Source organism: Polypterus senegalus, chromosome 1 (assembly GCF_016835505.1).
Source record: "Polypterus senegalus isolate Bchr_013 chromosome 1, ASM1683550v1, whole genome shotgun sequence".
Classification (NCBI taxonomy): Eukaryota; Metazoa; Chordata; class Cladistia; order Polypteriformes; family Polypteridae; genus Polypterus; species Polypterus senegalus.
In genome coordinates this window covers 37625407-37644126 of record NC_053154.1, presented here as the reverse complement: position 1 = coordinate 37644126, position 18720 = coordinate 37625407, and the positions used below count along the sequence as shown (strand labels likewise).

The 18720-nt window shown below is 39.5% G+C and overlaps 1 protein-coding gene across 2 annotated transcripts in view; it reads right to left on the bottom strand.

Moving 5' to 3' along the window:
• LOC120524731 overlaps window positions 1-12901 on the bottom strand; it is a 45776-nt gene extending 32875 nt beyond the window's left edge. Inside the window, exons 1-2 of one of the 2 annotated variants that reach the window (XM_039746519.1) lie at window positions 12822-12901; window positions 7202-7285 (exon numbers count right to left, since the gene is read on the bottom strand). In XM_039746519.1, the coding sequence (XP_039602453.1) occupies window positions 7202-7250 (49 nt within the window). In that variant the 5' untranslated portion in view covers window positions 7251-7285; window positions 12822-12901. Of the gene's footprint in view, window positions 1-1163; window positions 1255-7201; window positions 7287-12821 lie in introns of those variants that run through there. The other variant, XM_039746521.1, reaches the window with a different exon arrangement.
• Window positions 12902-18720: the final 5819 nt, after the last annotated feature.

Genomic DNA, 18720 nt, shown 5'->3' with positions numbered 1-18720 from the left:
TATTATTTGGTGTTGAATGTTTGATATTAGTTTGTATTCTGTATTATCATCATTGCTTTGATTTCAGTGGTATTCCTTTGACTATTTGTGATGCTCTTTGATCATAAGAAAGGCACTCTTTAAATAAAACATATTATTTTTATCGTTAATATTACTCAGTACCAAGACTTAAGGTTTCATTGCTAACTTGGTGAGTGTCTGCATGGACTTTGCATGTTCCCACCATGTGTATGTGAACCAACTGTGTGAAACTTGTTCTCTAGCTGGATATTATAAGTGTATCATAAAGGTCCCCTAACTGCCAATGTAGCTTTATTCCTAAAGGTTGTTAAATTACATCCTTCCAGCTTACGGTCACAGGGAGCTCTTGAGTTTTACTCGTTGCATATTAAAAGAAAAAGATCTGAGATGTTGCTATAAAAGATGTTCAGTATTTAACATAAATGGTATGCTTGTAGAAATGCACTATAAATGGAAAAACTTTCATCTCTGTTTCTGCTGTTATTGATATTAACACAGTTCAAGTAGAGACTTCAACAATATTTCACAAAGTAAGCAAATTAGGAATTCCCTATAAAAATACACTTGAAATATCATGTGGAAATATTCAGATATTGTTGTTATACAACGTTGAATCACAATGGATTTAATTTTACTTTTTGACACTAATCAGATGCTCACTACAAACTTCTTTTTATATAATTTCTTTACATTTTTATATGAATACATTTTGAATACTCCCTTCTCACCACCTGAATTCACCAACAATGTAAGTATTTCTTTGTGCAAGTTCCTCAGCAACTACAATATGGCTTACTTGGTTTTAGAAAAATGTTTCAACACAAACATTTAAACACAAGAACATTTCATGTAATTACGTAATATATAAATTAAAGTAAACTGAATATTTTTACCATTTAAACTTAATTTGTGAATGACTTTTCTTTGAATGGAAAACCCTTTTTAATATCTGCTGCCAAAGGTGCTCTCTGGGCTTTGTAATTAATAACTCATCCCTGACCAACATAATAAAGAGTTTACAGCCCTTACATAATATTTGAAATTCCACTGAAAATCTTTCTGAAGATTTATAATTGGAGTGAGCATGGCATCATAAGTAGAAAATACCCAAAAATAACAAATAAAAGTATGATATACGTTACCTTTTACTACCCACAAGATCATCCCAAATATGATAAGGCATTCAAGGACACATAATAATGAAAGCTGTCAACATCTTCAGCTTCTTGTTTGCTAAAAAATACCAAAATAAAATCAATAAAGTCAAGACCATTATAATAACAAAAATCATAGGCATCTCTCATTTCATACAGAGAAATTTAATTGCAACTGTATGTACGGTCCTACAAATAAATTGACCAGGCACTGTTCCTGAAGCGACTGGTAGCAGGACTGTCTCAATCCATGTTTTGTTAAGCCATGTTAACTTTGCTTTCTCATAAATCATGTCTATCTGATCCTAATCATTTGTTGGGAGTTATCATTGATTCTAATGGTGTCAAAGAGAAGTATAAAAATTCAGAAACTTTACTTCTATCTTTGTTACATGGATGTATCTTCATCTGACCTGGGGGTCCTTATGCTACTCCTCTTAATCAGCCTGCTTAGATTACATACAGCAGAGAGCACCTTTCTCAGTGGAACCGACCTGAATACACCACTTAATTTCTCAGTGAATATGACCAATATTTACAATTCAGTGATAACAGTTGTGTTGCCAAAAAAAGAAAGTGTAAGGGGACAAAGAAAAGGCATTTAAGAGAAACTGAAAAAACTGGAGGCAAGAATTCTGTTACCGACTTTCATAATGGGAACATGTTCAGTCTATACAGAATAAAAATAAATGAACTTCAAACATGTAGGCTTTCAGCCTAGTTACACTAAGGCATGTGTTATGGCATTTACAGAAAATTAGCTAACTGAAAATGATTCTAATGTAGTTTAACAGATTTAATGAAAGTCTTCATTTGGACTGAGACTCTGCCACCACAGTTAAGTCACTGGCAGGGGTTTCTGCCTTTACAAAAATAAAAATTGTTTTAACTGGTGATGCATAAAGAAAGAGTGTACATTAAGGATACAGAATTTCAGTCTATTCAGGTGTGACCCACTTTCTTTCTATGGTAATTTCCTCAAATTTTCATTGTGATCATCTATATTACCCTTTAAGGCATGAGTCGGCAAAGTTCAAAAACTTCCCAGCGTGGGGACGAAATGGGAGACTGTGTTGATCCAGATTCCCACCTGGATAAAGTCTGTCATATGCCTCCCGTCTGTAACCGCGTTAACCGTCAGTAAATGTAAGCTAAAGTATATTTTTCTCATGTGATTCTTGTGCCCGTAATCACGATGGGAGGGATATCGCCTTTTCTGGTATATTACTATATTGTTTAGTTACTTAATATGCTGCAATTTCAAAAGAACATATTTCCAAGAGACCTAATGCCTCTTCAGGAAACACCCACTTGACCAAGTGGTGTATCAATAAAACAGAAGACGTATAGAATGTCCATATATAATTCATAATTAAAAGTGTGAACCTTCTATCCAGCTTGCAATGGTACTCTATCTTGGTGTCTGGGGATCAAAAATATAAAAGATAGGGGTAGTATTTAGCCCCATAGCAGTCAACCGTGATAATGACCATAAGTTAAATTACAGATTACATCTGCATCTTTGTGACATGGTGGGAGCAATACACATGCAAGGACTATAGAGGGAATTTGGACACTCTGTTTTAAGTCTGTGTAATAAAAAACTAAAAAGAAGAATAGGCTCACACTAGAACCCTTCCACAATCAAACATATGGTCAAAGATTTTGACTTCAGGGTTAGAGTTTTGAAATTAATAGTGTTAATTTTATGTTGGAAGTTGATTAGTAAGTCCTTATAGTTCTTATACATTCCTTAATATTCAAGAAAATATCTAATATTTAGTACCTTTCTGTTATTTATTTGTTTAAAAATTGAGTTAACTGACAATTTACAGTCAATTAAGAAATCAGTTTATTTTAATTGCCTGTTTCCTAACATTTGTGATTAAAGCTTGTTTCCATTCAAGGAGCATTTAATTATTAAAATTGTTTTTTCGTGGGTGAGGAGTTCTGGGTTATGATTATTCTTGGAATGAATGGGGGTTGGGTTTAAGGGTTTTAAATCATTCACTGTGAGTGGTTCTTAGTGGAACTGTGGCATGACAGTAACTTGTAGTCTGTATAAGCTGTGATAGCTGGTACTTCATCTCCCAAAAGAAACAGAAGGCAACATTGAAGTTATCTAGTGTTCTTGGACTTGGCCTTATGGAGTTGCTCAAGCACCAGAGTGCCTTCTGTCCTTAGAAGTGATAAATAGGTTTTGACAGAGAACTAAATAAGGCAAAGAATTTAAGGACCTGTAGTACTAGCTTAGAGGTTAAGAAAGTGAACATTCACAGGCAAAAAATATGAAAAACAACAGGTGAAAAGAGTGGACTGATGTGAATAGGAAAGTTATTAGTGAGAAAAGGGAAAAGTGAGGGATTCACCTCACCTCACAGACAGAGAGAGGACAAAAAGTTACATGGTTAGATCTAGAGGGACTGCAGGGTTCTGTTTCATGTCTTAATTTTTCCCCTTGCAAATATGTGTTCTCCTATAATCACGCATCAGTTGTTAGGTTACAGTCACTAAAGTTTTCAGATTTAATGACTTTCAGTTTTGTAGAATCACCTTTGTTAAATATGAATCTTCTACACATGTATGCAAGTTTTGTTTTTTCTGCCATCCTATTTTCCTCCGACACTCTAAAGATGTGCATTTTGTTTAACTGAAAACTCTTAACTGATCTCTTGTGACTGTTTGACTGGGTATGGATGTGTAGCTCTCAAAGTGTCCTCTGCAGTGTCTCAAGTGGTGATTTCTGGAGATATGGCAAGGTCAGACTTGTGACCCCTGTCACACTGAGATTTCCTGGAAGGAATGGGTAGATTATCTGTGTGCTGGGGTTATGGGTAATAAATACAGAACTTTATATATATATATATATATATACCCCTCTTGTGAATCAACCTCGGACGTCAGCTAGAGGCAAAGCCTCTTGCGTTGCGCACAACATGTGGTTCGTTTATTTGACAGTATGTAGATCGGGTAATTATATATATATATATATATAAGGTCTTGATACGGTTTGCATATTAGCAGTTGGAGATCCACAAAGGGAGAAAAGCGAATCACGTTATCATAAAGTAGTTTTATTCCTGAGCTTTCAACCCTACCAGGGTCTTCATCAGAGGATAATGCTTAGACATACAAGAATCAAAGGCAATATATAGCAATACCTTACAGGGGGGGGTGGCTAGGTCCGTGTGGGAGGGTTATTACTTTACTCCCAACAACCTCATCACACATGGACCTAGCCACTCCCCTCCCCGCCAGCAGCGGAGAAGAAGTGTGTTAAAGAAGTTATGAAAAGAAAAGGAAACAATTTAAAATAACGTAACATTTGCTTTCTATTTGTTTGCATAAGCACAGTCCTTCACCAGCAAAATGTTAACTCAGACCCGCCACTTAAAAGTTTCTGTTGCACTTTTGCTGAGTTTGTGCCAAACACTATTCTATCCCTGACCATCTCATTTTTGTTTGCATAAGCACAGTCATTCACCAGCAATTTTAACTTAGTTAGAAATGATCAAAGTCTTGTTTATACCCGCGTCCTCTCATTAAACTTGTATCTCGCGAATATCGAATTGCCTTAGGCATGACAAATGGCAGCAGGAGCGTGTTCATATACTTAATTTAAACTTACGGTTTACACGTGCTTTGTTTCCAGTAGCTGCACTTATGAATAAGCTTGTATGCGTTTTTCTTCAGCGCTCTTTGGGAGATCTTCCTTCTTTTCTACGTACAGTGGTACCTTGGTATATGTCCTTAATCCGTTCCAGATCCTTGGACTTATACCAAACAGGACTTATAGTAAACAAATTTTTCCCATAAGAAATAATGGGAAAATGATTAATTTGTTCCCATGGAAAAAAATCCTATTGTTATTGGCTATTATACATTGATTGGGTTGTATAAAATAATTTAAACACTGCTTAATACTAAAATACATAAATACAAAAGCAATTAGATGAAATAAATGAAAATGACTTGTCCGATAACAATGAGTTTAATTTTACTGCACACAAAAGGAGAGCATTACAGCTCTTCCAAAGGAGCCTCTTCAGGCAAATGTAAAGCACTGCCGTTGTTCTTCTTCTGGCAGTCTTCAATCCAAATCCCTAAAGCAGATTCCATCCAGACTACTGCCTTTTTACATCCACTTACAACTCGTTTTGCACCCTGGTTAAAAGGACACTGCAGCCGTAGATCTTATATTCCTTTCCTACTTTTTAAATAAAAAGCGTTTACTTTTTCGGCAATCATTAACATCTTCCGTTTGCACTTGGCGGCCCTGAAGCAGTAGCAGATCGTTTTGGAGCCATAATGAAGGGCTTGACTATGCACAAAGATAAACACTAAAGAGCACAAAAGTTAACTCTTTACACAGCGAAACACGTTGATGCTGAATGAGCGAGCGAGACTTCCTGGTTAACACTGCATTCAGCACGCAGGAACTTAACTGCGTGCTCTGATTGGTTAGCTTCTCAGTCAGGAGAACTTAACTGCATGCTCTGATTGGTTAGCTTCTCAGTCATCCGCCAATAGCGACCCTTGTATGAAATCAACTGAGCAAACCAACTGAGGAAGCATGTACAGGAAGTAAAAGACACATTGTCCGCAGAACCCGAAGCAGCGAAAAATCCGCGTTATATATTTAATTATGCTTTCGTATAAAATCCACGATAGAGTGAAGCTGCGAAAGTAGCGAGGGATTACTGTACAGGTTAAAACTTGGCCCTTTTTTTTTGAAGGCGTGCGCCCGGTATACCACACGTGTTGTTCTAGCACACGAGTCAGTATTTCAAACAAAGGTCGTATACCAAGCAAAATATTTCGCCTCTAAACAGGATGTATACCAAGTTGGACTTATTCCAAAGCAGGCGTATACCGAGGTACCACTGTACTGTGTTCACAGTCAGTTCACGTGATTACATGGGAGGCGTGATGATGTGACACGCAGCTCCACCCCCACGGTCATCGAGCTAAAGTACATTATGGTATATAGAGAAAAATAGGTTCCAGTTATGACCATTACGCGTAGAACGGCCTTATATGGGCAGACACTCAATTACGGGGGCGTGGCGATGAGGGACGTAACTCTGCCTCAGATGGCGACCGAGCTGCAGGCTATGGCTGGTATATATGTACATAAGTAGGTTCCATTTATGACCGTTATGCGTAGAATTTCAAAATGAAACCTTCCCAACTTTTGTAAGTAAGCTGTAAGGAATGAGCCTGCCAAATTTCAGCCTTCTACCTACATGGGAAGTTGGAGAATTAGTGATGAGTGAGTCAGGGCTTTGCCTTTTATTAATATATATATATATATATATATATATATATATATATATATATATATATATATATATATATATATATATATATATATATGTGTACATGTGAATAAAATTCTTGCCTGTTAAATAATGACTGGGCGGAGTGGTGGCTCTGAGGCTAGGGATCTGCACTGGCAATTAGAAGGTTGCCAGTTCAAAACCCGTAAGCGGAAGTGACTATACTCTATTAGGCCTTAAAGCAAGGCCCTTAACCTGTAATTACTCCATCCTGGGTATGATGTTGACCTGCATCCAGTCCTGCAAGTAGGTCCTCCAATCTGCAGGGAAAAGTTGTGGGTTGGTGGCAGAAATGGCACTCCAGCCACCATAAAAACCTCACACTGTTCCATTCCATCTGAACTAGTGTGGTGCTGAGGTGTCACCTGTTGCATGGCTGCACTGGGGTCCTAATCTGGGATCCTAAGGTGGTTTGTCATGTGGTGGGTGCGGCAGCATGCTGTATCAGCACATGCTCGTAACCTTTCTCTCTCTCTCTCTCTCTGTTAAATACAAAATGCAGAAAAAGTCATTTCTTAAAAGTGAGAATTGCACAAACATAAATAGTGGAACAAATTTCAGAATAATATAATGATCAGCTCAATCATTTTTAAGCCTCCTATTTTGAATTTCTTTCAAATAGAATTCAACAATAACATTCAAAAATAGGGAACATATTATGTTAACAATGTATGAAAATAATGTTACCTTGTTGCTTTTCGGATAGGAAGAGTCTAAGCTGTATAAATATTTGCATCACCAAATGTGTCAATAGTAGATATTTAGATGTTCCTGTTTAAAAAGAATATTAGAATACAAATTCAGAAGAATCTCATGTGAAAGCAAAACACAAAAAGCACTTTTGAACCTTAATAACAAAAAGAAAGAGGTAGAAGTAAAAATAATAGTTCTTGATAGCTAATAAGTAATAGTGGACTGTGATGTAAACTTCCATATGCACATTTATTAGACATAATATTTTCCATCAACTGTCTGATGTTTAATAGTTCAAGTATTCCTTTTTAAACAATGTTTGCTTTTTTAATATTAAGTTTTTATATAAAAAAGACAAATAACTGAGGATAAAACATGCATTGCATAACCAGTGACAATGAAAATGAATCCAAAGGCAATAAAATCAGAAAAATGTGCTAAATATATAACATATATAATACATAATTAATAGTGCTAATAGACCATAAAAACAATTGTAGTTATGCTCCACTAAAATAATATGAATTATATTGTACAGCCATATATATTAAATCATGGTAGAATCTGGCAAATAAAGTCAGATCCACAAGTATTTGGACAGTGACACAATTTTCATAATTTTGGCTCTGTTTTGCCACCATAATAGATTTGAAATTAATCAGTCATTATGTGATTGAATTGTAGACTTTCAGCATTAATTCAAAGGGTTGACAAAAATATTATACAAGCCATTTAGGAATGACAGACATTTTTCTGCATAGTCCACCATTTCCAGGGCCTCAAAAGTATTTGGATATTTGACTGACAGGGTGCTCCATAGCCAGGTGGGAGCAGTTCGCGCATTATTTCATTAACTACTAGTATTAAGCAGGTAAAAGGTCTGCAATTGATTCCAAGTGTGGAACTTGCCTTTGGAAGCTGTCACTGTGAACTCTCCAAAGAGCTGTCCATTCAAGTAAAAACAGTCCATTATCAGGCTGAGAAAACAAAACAAACCTTATAGAGAGACGGAAGAAACACAAGGAGGGGTTAAATCAGCCATCTGGTACATTATTAAAAGAAAGAACATATTGGAGAAATCAATAACACCAGAAGGTCTGAAAAACCACAGAAGAAAACTGTACTTGATGACTGCAGAATTCTGTCTTTGGTGAAGAAGAACCTCTTCACAACATTTAGTCAAACCAAGAACACTCTCTGGCAGGAAGATCAATAATTGCCGAACTGTAGAATAAAGAGAAGACTTCATGAAAGTAAAGACAGAGGGTTTGCCACAAGGTGCAAACCACTGGTAAACCTCAAGCATAGTAAGGATAGATTTGGCTTTGCCAGAAAACATTTTTTAAAAGCCAGTCCAATTCTCTAACAATTTTATTTGGAAAAAGAAAACCATGATCAATATATATCATAATGTTGGAAAGAGAAGAGTATGGAAAAGAGAAGAAATAGTTTATGATCCGATGAATACCACAGTGTTATAGCATGATTGCAAAATACCAGCGCGAGAGGAGAAGTAGTGTGTTAAAGAAGTTATGAAAAGAAAAGGAAACATTTTAATAATAATGTAACATGATTGTCAATGTAATTGTTTTGTTGCTGTCATGAGTGTTGCTGTCATCAATGATTTGATTATCATTATTTCTTTCAATCAGGTTCATATTTGGAGGATGTGTTGTGTTCAAGTTATATTCCGTGTTTGTCAACCATTGTAAAGATAACAAAGTTTCATTCATCAAGTGTTCACTACCTAAATCGGTACTTGTGAATCTAAGATGTTTAACAGGCATTTCGATATTAAGTTGTGGATTTGCCTGCAAATATCAACTCGTCTTCCTCTTTATCTGAGACATCACACACTGCATGCACGGGTTTACCTTTCCCAGTCCTGTAAAGTCACTTCCGTAAGCGCTCAGAGTAGATGCATCAAAGCTTCTCAGCTGTGCTTATGCTATCTTGTGCGATCTCATGATATTCACGGCTATTTTTAATGTTATCTCAGACCCGCACTTAAAAGTTTCTCTTGCACTTTTGCTGAGTTTGTGACAAACATATTTCTATCCCTGACCATCTCATCTTCATTTGCATAAGCACAGTCCTTCACCAGCAATTTTAACTCCATTACAAAGTGGCGAAAAGTGTCCTTTATACCCTGCGTTCTCTCATTAAACTATGACAAGCGCCAGTGGCAGCCTGTCTATGATCTTAATTTACAGGGAGTGCAGAATTATTAGGCAAGTTGTATTTTTGAGGATTAATTTTAATATGGAACAAACACAGTGCTATCAGTCAATCCAAAATGTTAATAAACCTGAAACCTGAATGTTTCACAACGGAAATGTGAGTGTGAACATCATCAGGGGAATACATATGTGCACAATTATTAGGCAACTATTAGTGTGCAGATTTATTATGCAACTAAAGGAAAAATGAAAATTTTCCCATCTCACTTGTTTATTTTCATCTGTTATAGTGAGAATAATAAACAAACACCTCAAAATTTACAAATAAACATCTCTGACATTTCAAAAAATAAATCAATCAATCAATGACCAATATAGCCACCCTTCTTTCCAATAACAGTCATAAGCCTTTCCATTCATGGAGTCTGTCAGTTTCTTGATCTGTTGACGATCAGCTTTTGTGGAGCAGTGACTACAGCCTCCCAGACACTCTTCAGAGAGGTGTATTGTTTTTCTCCCCCGTAAATCTAGCGTTTAAGAAGTGCCCACAAGTTCTCGATAGGGTTTAGGTCAGATGAGGAAGGGGGCCATGTCATTATTCCTTCATCTTTAAGGCCTTTACTGGCTGGCCACGCAGTGGAGAACCGATGCAAGTGATGGAGCATTGGCCTGCATAAAAATCATGGTCTTTTTCCTGTATCACTGTTTGAAGAAAGTGTCTTGAAAAACTGGCAGTAGGTTTGGGAGTTGATTTTGAGTTCATCTTCAATGCAAAAGGTCCAACTAGCTCATCTTTAAAAATACCAGCTCATACCAGTACCCCACCTACACGTTGGAGTGGAGCTCTGTGCCCATTACTGATCCACAGGTCCATCCATCTGGTCCATCAAGAGTCACTCTCATCTCATCGGTCCATAAAACCTTTGAAAAAATCTGTCTTCAGATATTTCTTGGCCCAGTTTTGACGTTTCAACTTATGTTTCTTGTTCAGTGGTGGTTGGGTTTCAGCCCTCCTTACCTTGGCCATGTCTTTGAGCACTGAACACCTTGTACTTCTGGGCACTCCAGGTAGGTTGCAGCTCTGGAATATGAAAGTACTGGAGGGTAATGGGTTCCTGGTAGCTTCACGTTTGATTCTTCTCAAATCTTTGGCAGCTAATTTGCGTCTTTTGTTCTCAACACATTTCTTGCGACCCTGTTGACTATTTGCAACAAAATGTTTGATGGTTCTGTGATCACACACCAATATCTTAGCAATTCCAAAAGTGCTGCATCCCTCTGAAAGACTTTTTACAATTTTTGACTTTTCAGAGTCAGTTAAATCTCTTTTTTGGCCCATTTTGCCTGAGGAAAACTAGCTGCCTAATAATTCTGCACACCTTGATATAGGGTGTTGATTTCCTTAGGCCACACCCTCCCTCATTACACAAATACACATCACCTGACGTGCTTAAATCCAATAAGCATTCAAGTTAATACAGCTTGGAGTTGGAATATACGCATTAAAAATGATGATATGGTCAAAATACTCACTTGCCTAATAATTGTGTACACAGTGTAAACTTAAGGTTTACACCTTCCTTTCCTATTCGTTTGCATAAGCACAGTCCTTCACCAGCAATTTTAACTCTGTTACAAAGTGATCAAAAGTCTTGCTTATACCCTGTGTCTTCTCATTAAACTTGTATCTCGTGAATATCATATTCGCGTAGGCATGACAAACGCCAGCCTATGAACTTAATTTAAACTTAAGGTTTACACTGTGCTTTGTTTCCAGTAGCTGCACTTATGAATATGCTTGTATGCGTCACTTGCTTCATATTGTTTTGTTGCCTTCTCAATTGTGTAATGCGTTTTTTGAACAGGTTTCATTCATCGAGTGATCACTACCCAAAATGGTACTCGTGAATCTAAGATGTTTAACAGGCAATCCCAGTATTAAGTTGTGGATTTGCACGTGAATATTTAGCGGCAGTGTGTCTATGAGCGTAATTTAAACTTAAGCTTTACACCTTACTTTCCTATTGATATGTGTACAAAGGCTTGTTCAGCGTCAGAGGGTTGTTCGCTTCCTACTGCATCAATAAGCAGCTCATCTTCCACTTTATCTGAGACATCACACACTGCATGCATGGGTTTACCTTTCCCAGTCCTGCATACTGAGTTCACGTGAGCCTTTCGGAGTACATGCATCGAAGGTTCTCAGCTGTGCTTGTGCTATGTTCTGCAATCTTGCGATGTCCACGGCTTTATTCAATGTTAGCTAAGACCCAGCACTTAAAAGTTTTTCTCGACTTTCGCTGAGTTTGTGCCAAACACTAGTCTATCTCTGACCATCTCATCTTCATTTGCATAAGCACAGTCCTTCACCCGTAAATTTTTGCGCAGCGTGTCTATTGGAAAGCTGCTGACGGATGGCCTTATATGGGCAGGCACTCAATTACATGGGAGGCGTGATGATGAGGGACGCAACTCTGCCTCACACGCGACAGAGCTGCAAGCTATGGCCATATAACTTTATGAAAGTAGGTTCCAGTTATGAAGTTATGCATAGAATTTCGAAATTAAACCTGCCTTACTTTTGTAAGTAAGCTGTAAGGAATGAGCCTGCCAAATTTCAGTATTCTACCTACACGGGAAGTTGGAGAATTAGTGATGAGTCAGTCAGTCGCTGAGTCAGTGAGTCAGTCAGTGAGGGCTTTGACTTTTATTAGTATACAGTAGATCATTCATGGCTGTGAATGGAATCAGTCTCTAGTCTTTATTGATGATATGACTGCTGGCAGAAGTAGCAGGATGCTTCACAGTACAGATGGACAAGGAGCCAAAACACAATGCAAAAGCAAACCTAGCGCTTTTCAAAACAAAACAATGGAATATTCTTCAAAGATCTAGTCAATCAACTGACTTCAACCCAGTTGGTCATGCATTTTACTTGCTGAAGACAAAACTAATGGCAGAAAATCCAACAAACAAGCAGCAACTGAAGACAACTGCAGTAAAGTCCTGGCAAAGTATCACTAGGGTGGAAACCCAGAATTTGGAGAGGGCCATAGGTTCCAGACTTCAGACAGTCCATGATTGTAAAGGATTTTCAACCAAATATTGAAAATGATCATTATATTTATGATTATGTTAGTTTGTCCAGATACTTTTGTGCCCCTGGGGCTATGCAGAAAAATGCCTGTCATTCCTAAATGGCTTAAACAATATTTTTGGTAAACCCCTTCATTTACAGCCAAAAGTCTACACTTCAATCACATAATAATTGCTTAGTTTCAAATCCATTTTGGTTGCGCACAGAGCCAAAATTAAGAAAATTGTATCACTGTCCAAATACTTATGGACGTGACTGTAGTCAGTGCTTACTGAATTGAATGAACATACATTAAGGTCTTCCTGCAGTAAGTAGAAATGTTGAGAAAAGTCATTACCTTCATTAGACAAGAACTCCTTCACTGAGAGACAATTTGTGAATTCTGCTGAAAATCAGGCAACATGCTTTCAGTAACACCTGTTAAAAAACATTTAAAAGGTTTACTAAAAACACCTAATTATCAGTGTACCAGGTCAAAAGACTTTTGAAAAAAAAACTGTCATCAAGTATTGTAGCAAGCAAGGAAATATTTACCAGAAAAGTGAATTATTAACATTGTTGCAATCACAGAAGCAGACAGACACCTTAAGCAGAACTCTAAATAAAATAAAACAAAAAAAGAATCTAGTTAGTACAGTCTTAATAATCCACTTGCACAGTATGGTTAACTAAGCATACAAATATTGTGAAATTTGTTTAAAATTGTGATGAACCAATTTTCAACATAGATACACTCTCCTTTAAAAAGCTAGAAAAACTGAATCAGTGCTTTGAGGATTGTAAACATCACCTAAACATAAAATTACTGGAGTAAATCTTTAGATTTTGTTAATCTGAAAATGTTTTACTCATTACTGTACCTTGTGATGTTCCTAGTGTAAGCAAAACAGCACATACTTGAATCAAAGCAGCAAGCAGCAGCAGTAGACTGTCATCTGTAATATAAAGGAATCCTTAGGTTCTTTAGGCTGATCTAACAAATAACATTTCAAAAAGTGAAAAATACATTTTACATATTGCACATCTATTGCCAAAAACATGATACACTGCATTTCCTGACTTTTTAGTATTGTTAAAGTCTACTGTCATGTAGTTTTATAATTTAACCAATTTAGAAGACAGAGAATAAAGATAAAAAAAAGCAGAACCCTGACATGCTGTACTCTGCTTTGAACAGCACATATATAATAAAAATTAAGCAATAAAAGATGTACATATGCATTATATGTTTAGAAATTATTTACTGCTTATATGATGAATTATTATTATAAAGAAACCATGACCCTTACACCTTTTATTGAATTGTGATATTAACACAACAGCCTGTAAGGCCAGCATTTTTCTTCTCACATTACATGAGTTCGTTTACACTACAGTAGCCTTCTTTATCCATAAAGTTGACTGATCATCCACTCTTAATTTCTCATTGCTTAAAAGGTTAGATTATTATAGCATTATTGCCCCATTTTAATATGGCACTAAGTGTTCCACTCTTTTCCAGTTTCTTCACTGAAATGGGGAAATAAAAATAATTTTCTTTCTTTACTGAACTTATGCAAAAATGACCAAATGAATTAAGATAATTGGTTGTTTTTGAGTGCCTTTTGATTTCATTTCAAACAATAAAAGAAAGATTCATAGAGACACATTTGAGCTGTTGAATTTTGACACAACGTCTTTCGGCAGAATACATAAACCAAATTGAACAATCCAGGTGTGTTTAAGATTTAGTTTGTTTATAAACATGACTTACAATATAAGCCATGCACAAACACTGATAGGTGGAGGAGCACACATAGTATGGTTCACAGCATCATCTGTGCAACACGCTACTTCATAATGTGTGACTGATCACACACACACCATCATAACACAGATCAAGATAAGCCACAGAAAAAGCACAAGTGTTGACAAAATTAATTACTTTTAAATAAACTAAAACACAAATCCAAACATCAGGCAAAGGTCATATACAAAAAGAGAAATTTTGGCAAAATCCAAAATGGTAAAAACTCAAAAGTAACCAAAAAAACAGGCAAATGACGACAAACAGAAATCAACAAAAACTACAAATACAACAGGCATAACTCAATGAAACTAAAATAAAGAAGGCAGTCAGTAAGCTCTAAAAAAGAAAGGATAACTCAAACTGTTGAACAACAGGAGCTCTAAATGGGTTTTTGTAGGTATGAAACACAAAGCTCAAGCAAAACCCCTATTACATTGCCCTGATTAATGTTCCCAGCTACTCCATCACATGATTGCAGAGCATTAAATGTTGTTTAGCAAAAGACATGAATGAAAGGAGTCAGGAGTTATAGGCAGAAATAAGGACTACTGGCGGAGCTCCACCCCCCAGCATGACAGGTGCTATTGGAAGTATAATGTTTTACCGTTTATCTTCCACCAGATGATTCCAAGTATTATGAGGCACTCACGGACAAATTGCAATAAAGTATTCTGTACTTTCAGCTTCTCACCTCCTAAAACATTGAAAAATTAAATTATTTGATTATTTTAGTAAGGGCGAAGAAGTCAGAAATAGAAATAACATATTCCAATGGAAATATGTCACACATAATTAAATCAGTAAAATTAGTAATCATTTAGCATGGGAAAGGTTCTATATAAATAAAATGTAATATTATTATTATAAAGGTAATAAATCCCATTAGATCTGGTTATTTTCACTGATTGCAAACACATAACATCAAGTTACGGGAGGAAGGTTATGATATATATGCTTATTTTATTTTTTGTATTTGTTATTAAAAGTGGGTAAATCATAAAGACCCAAAAATAATATTAGATTATACAATTATTACAACTCATTCAAATCAACATTCTGTATCTCTTTACCTATGATTCACTATCTTCTGCAGTTTTAATGACCTGTTGTTGTGCAGATCTTCAAATGTATCGTTGTTGTGTATTCTGGGACTAATAAAAATGATATTCCTTAGATTTCTATAAATGCCTAATTATATCAGTAGTCTAAAACACATGGAGTTTTATTTTTAATTATCCATCCATCCATTCTCTTCCGCTTATCCGAGGTCGGGTCGCTGGGGCAGCAGCTTAAGCAGAGAGGCCCAGACTTCCCTCTCCCGCCACTTCTTCCAGCTCTTCCGGGAGAATCCCAAAGGCGTTCCCAGGCCAGCCGGGAGACATAGTCCCTCCAGCGTGTCCTGGGTCTTCCCGGGGCCTCCTCCCGGTTGGGCGTGCCGAACACCTCACCAGGGAGGCGTCCAGGAGGCATCCTGATCAGATGCCCGAGCCACCTCATCTGACTCCTCTCGATGCGGAGGAGCAGCGGCTCTACTCTGAGCCCCTCCCGGATGACTGAGCTTCTCACCTTATCTTTAAGGGAAAGCCCAGACACCCTGCGGAGGAAACTCATTTCAGCCGCTTGTATTCGCGATCTCGTTCTTTCGGTCACTACCCATAGCTCATGACCATAGGTGAGGGTAGGAAGGTAGATCGACTGGTAAATTGAGAGCTTTGCCTTACGGCTCAGCTCCTTTTTCACCACGACAGACCGAAGCAGAGCCCGCATCACTGCGGATGCCGCACCGATCCGCCTGTCGATCTCACGCTCCATTCTTCCCTCACTCGTGAACAAGACCCGAGATACTTGAACTCCTCCACTTGGGGCAGGATCTCCCCAACCCTGAGAGGGCACTCCACCCTTTTCCGCTGAGGACCATGCTCTCGGATTTGGAGGTGCTGATTCTCATCCCAGCCGCTTCACACTCAGCTGCGAACCGATCCAGAGAGCTGAAGATCACGGCCTGATGAAGCAAACAGGACAACATCATCTGCAAAAGCAGTGACCCAATCCTGAGTCCACCAAACCGGACCCCTTCAACACCCTGGCTGCCTAGAAATTCTGTCCATAAAAGTTATGAACAGAATCGGTGACAAAGGGCAGCCCTGGCGGAGTCCAACTCTCACTGGAAACGGGCTCGACTTACTGCGGCAATGCGGACCAAGCTCTGACACGGTTGTACAGAGACCGAACAGCTCTTATCAGGGGTCCGCACCCCATACTCCCGAGCACCCCCACAGGATTCCCCGAGGACACGGTCAATGCCTTTTCCAAGTCCACAAAACACATGTAGACCGGTCGGGCAAACTCCCATGCACCCTCCAGAACTCTGCTAAGGGTGAAGAGCTGGTCCACTGTTCCGCGACCAGGCGAAAACCACACTGTTCCTCCTGAATCCGAGGTTCAACTATCGGACGGACCCTCCTCTCCAGAACCCCCGAATAGACTTTTCCAGGGAGGCTGAGGAGTGTGATCCCTCTATAGTTGGAACACACCCTCCGTCCCCCTTTTTAAAGAGGGGGACCACCACCCCGTCTGCCAATCCAGAGGCACTGTCCCCGATGTCCATGCGATGTTGCAGAGGCGTGTCAACCAAGACAAGGGGTCCTCCTCCCCATGGGCTCACCACCTATGGGAGGGGCCAAGGAGGTTGGGTGCAATGTGAGTTGGGTGGTGGCGGCGGGACCTTGGCGGTCTGATCCTCGGCTACAGAAACTGGCTCTTGGGACGTGGAATGTCACCTCTCTGAAGGGGAAGGAGCCTGAGCTAGTGCGCGAGGTCGAGAGGTTCGGCTAGATATAGTCGGACTCACCTCGGCACAGCTTGGACTCTGGAACCAATCTCCTTGAGAGGGGCTGGACTCTCTACCACTCTGGAGTTGTCCCGGTAAGGCGCCGAGCAGGTGTGGGCATACTTATTGCCCCACTCGGAGCCTGTGCATTGGGGTTTACCCGGTGGGCGAGAGGGTGGCATCCCTCCGCCGGGTGGGGAAGGGTCCTGACTGTTGTTTGTGCGTATGCCAACAGCAGTTTGGAGTATCCACCCTTTTTGGAGTCTCTGGAGGGTTGCTAGAGGGCATACCTTCTGGGGATTCCCTCGTTTTGCTGGGAGACTTCAATGCTCACGTGGGCAATGACAGTGAGACCTGGAAGGCGTGATTGGGAGGAATGGCCCCGATCTGAACCCGGCGGTGTTTTGTTATTGGACTTCTGTGCTCGTCACGGATTGTCCATAACGAACACCATGTTCAAGCATAAGGGTGTTCATATGTACACTTGGCACCAGGACACCCTAGGCCTCAGGTCGATGATCGACTTTGTGGTCGTGTTGTCGGACTTGCGCCATATGTCTTGGACACTCGGGTGAAGAGAGGGGCGGAGCTGTCAACTGATCACCACCTGGTGGTGAGTTGGCTTCGATGGTGGGGGAAGATGCCGGTCAGACCTGGTAGGCCCAAACGTGTTGTGAGGGTCTGCTGGGAACGGCTGGCAGAGTCTCCTGTCAGAAGTAGCTTCAACTCCCACCTCCGGCAGAACTTCAACCACGTCCCGAGGGAGGTGGGGGACATTGAGTCCGAATGGGCCATGTTCCGTGCCTCTATTGTTGAGGCGGCTGGACGGAGCTGTGGCCGCAAGGTGGTCGGTGCCTGTCGTGGCGGCAATCCCGAACCCGTTGGTGGACACCGGCGGTGAGGGATGCTGTCAAGCTGAAGAAGGAGTCCTATAGGACTTTTTTGTCTGTGGGTCTCTGGAGGCAGCTGATAGGTACCGGCAGGCCAAGCGGAACGCGGCTTCGGTTGTTGCTGAGGCAAAAACTCGGGCATGGGAGGAGTTTGGAGAGGCCATGGAGAACGACTTTCGGACGGCTTCGAGGAGATTCTGGTCCACCGTCCGGCGTCTCAGGAGGGGGAAGCAGTGCAGTGTCAACACCGTATATAGTGGGGATGGTGCGCTGCTGACCTCACTGGGGCGTTAGGGTCGGTGGGAGGAGTACTCAAGACCTCCTCAATCCCACTAACATGCCTTCCAATGAGGAAGCAGAGCCTGGGGACTCTGAGGTGGGCTCTCCCATCTCTGGGACTGAAGTCACCGAGGTGGTCAAAAACTCCTTGGTGGCGGGCCCCGGGTGGATGAGATATGCCGGAGTTCCTTAAGGCTCTGGATGTTGTAGGACTGTCTATTTTAATTAGATATATTAATATATTATCATAAGCATCAGTAGTGAGTTCACCACTAACAAACAGAAAGAAATGTTTTTGCACACCTTCTTTCCTTGTATATGTGATAAACTCATGATGAGACTTGAACGATCAATCTGCACTGACACGGAATTTAAAAAATACCTGGCTATTAATTATCATGGAAAAAGTAATAAAATGAATTGTTAAAAACACATCCACTACACCAAA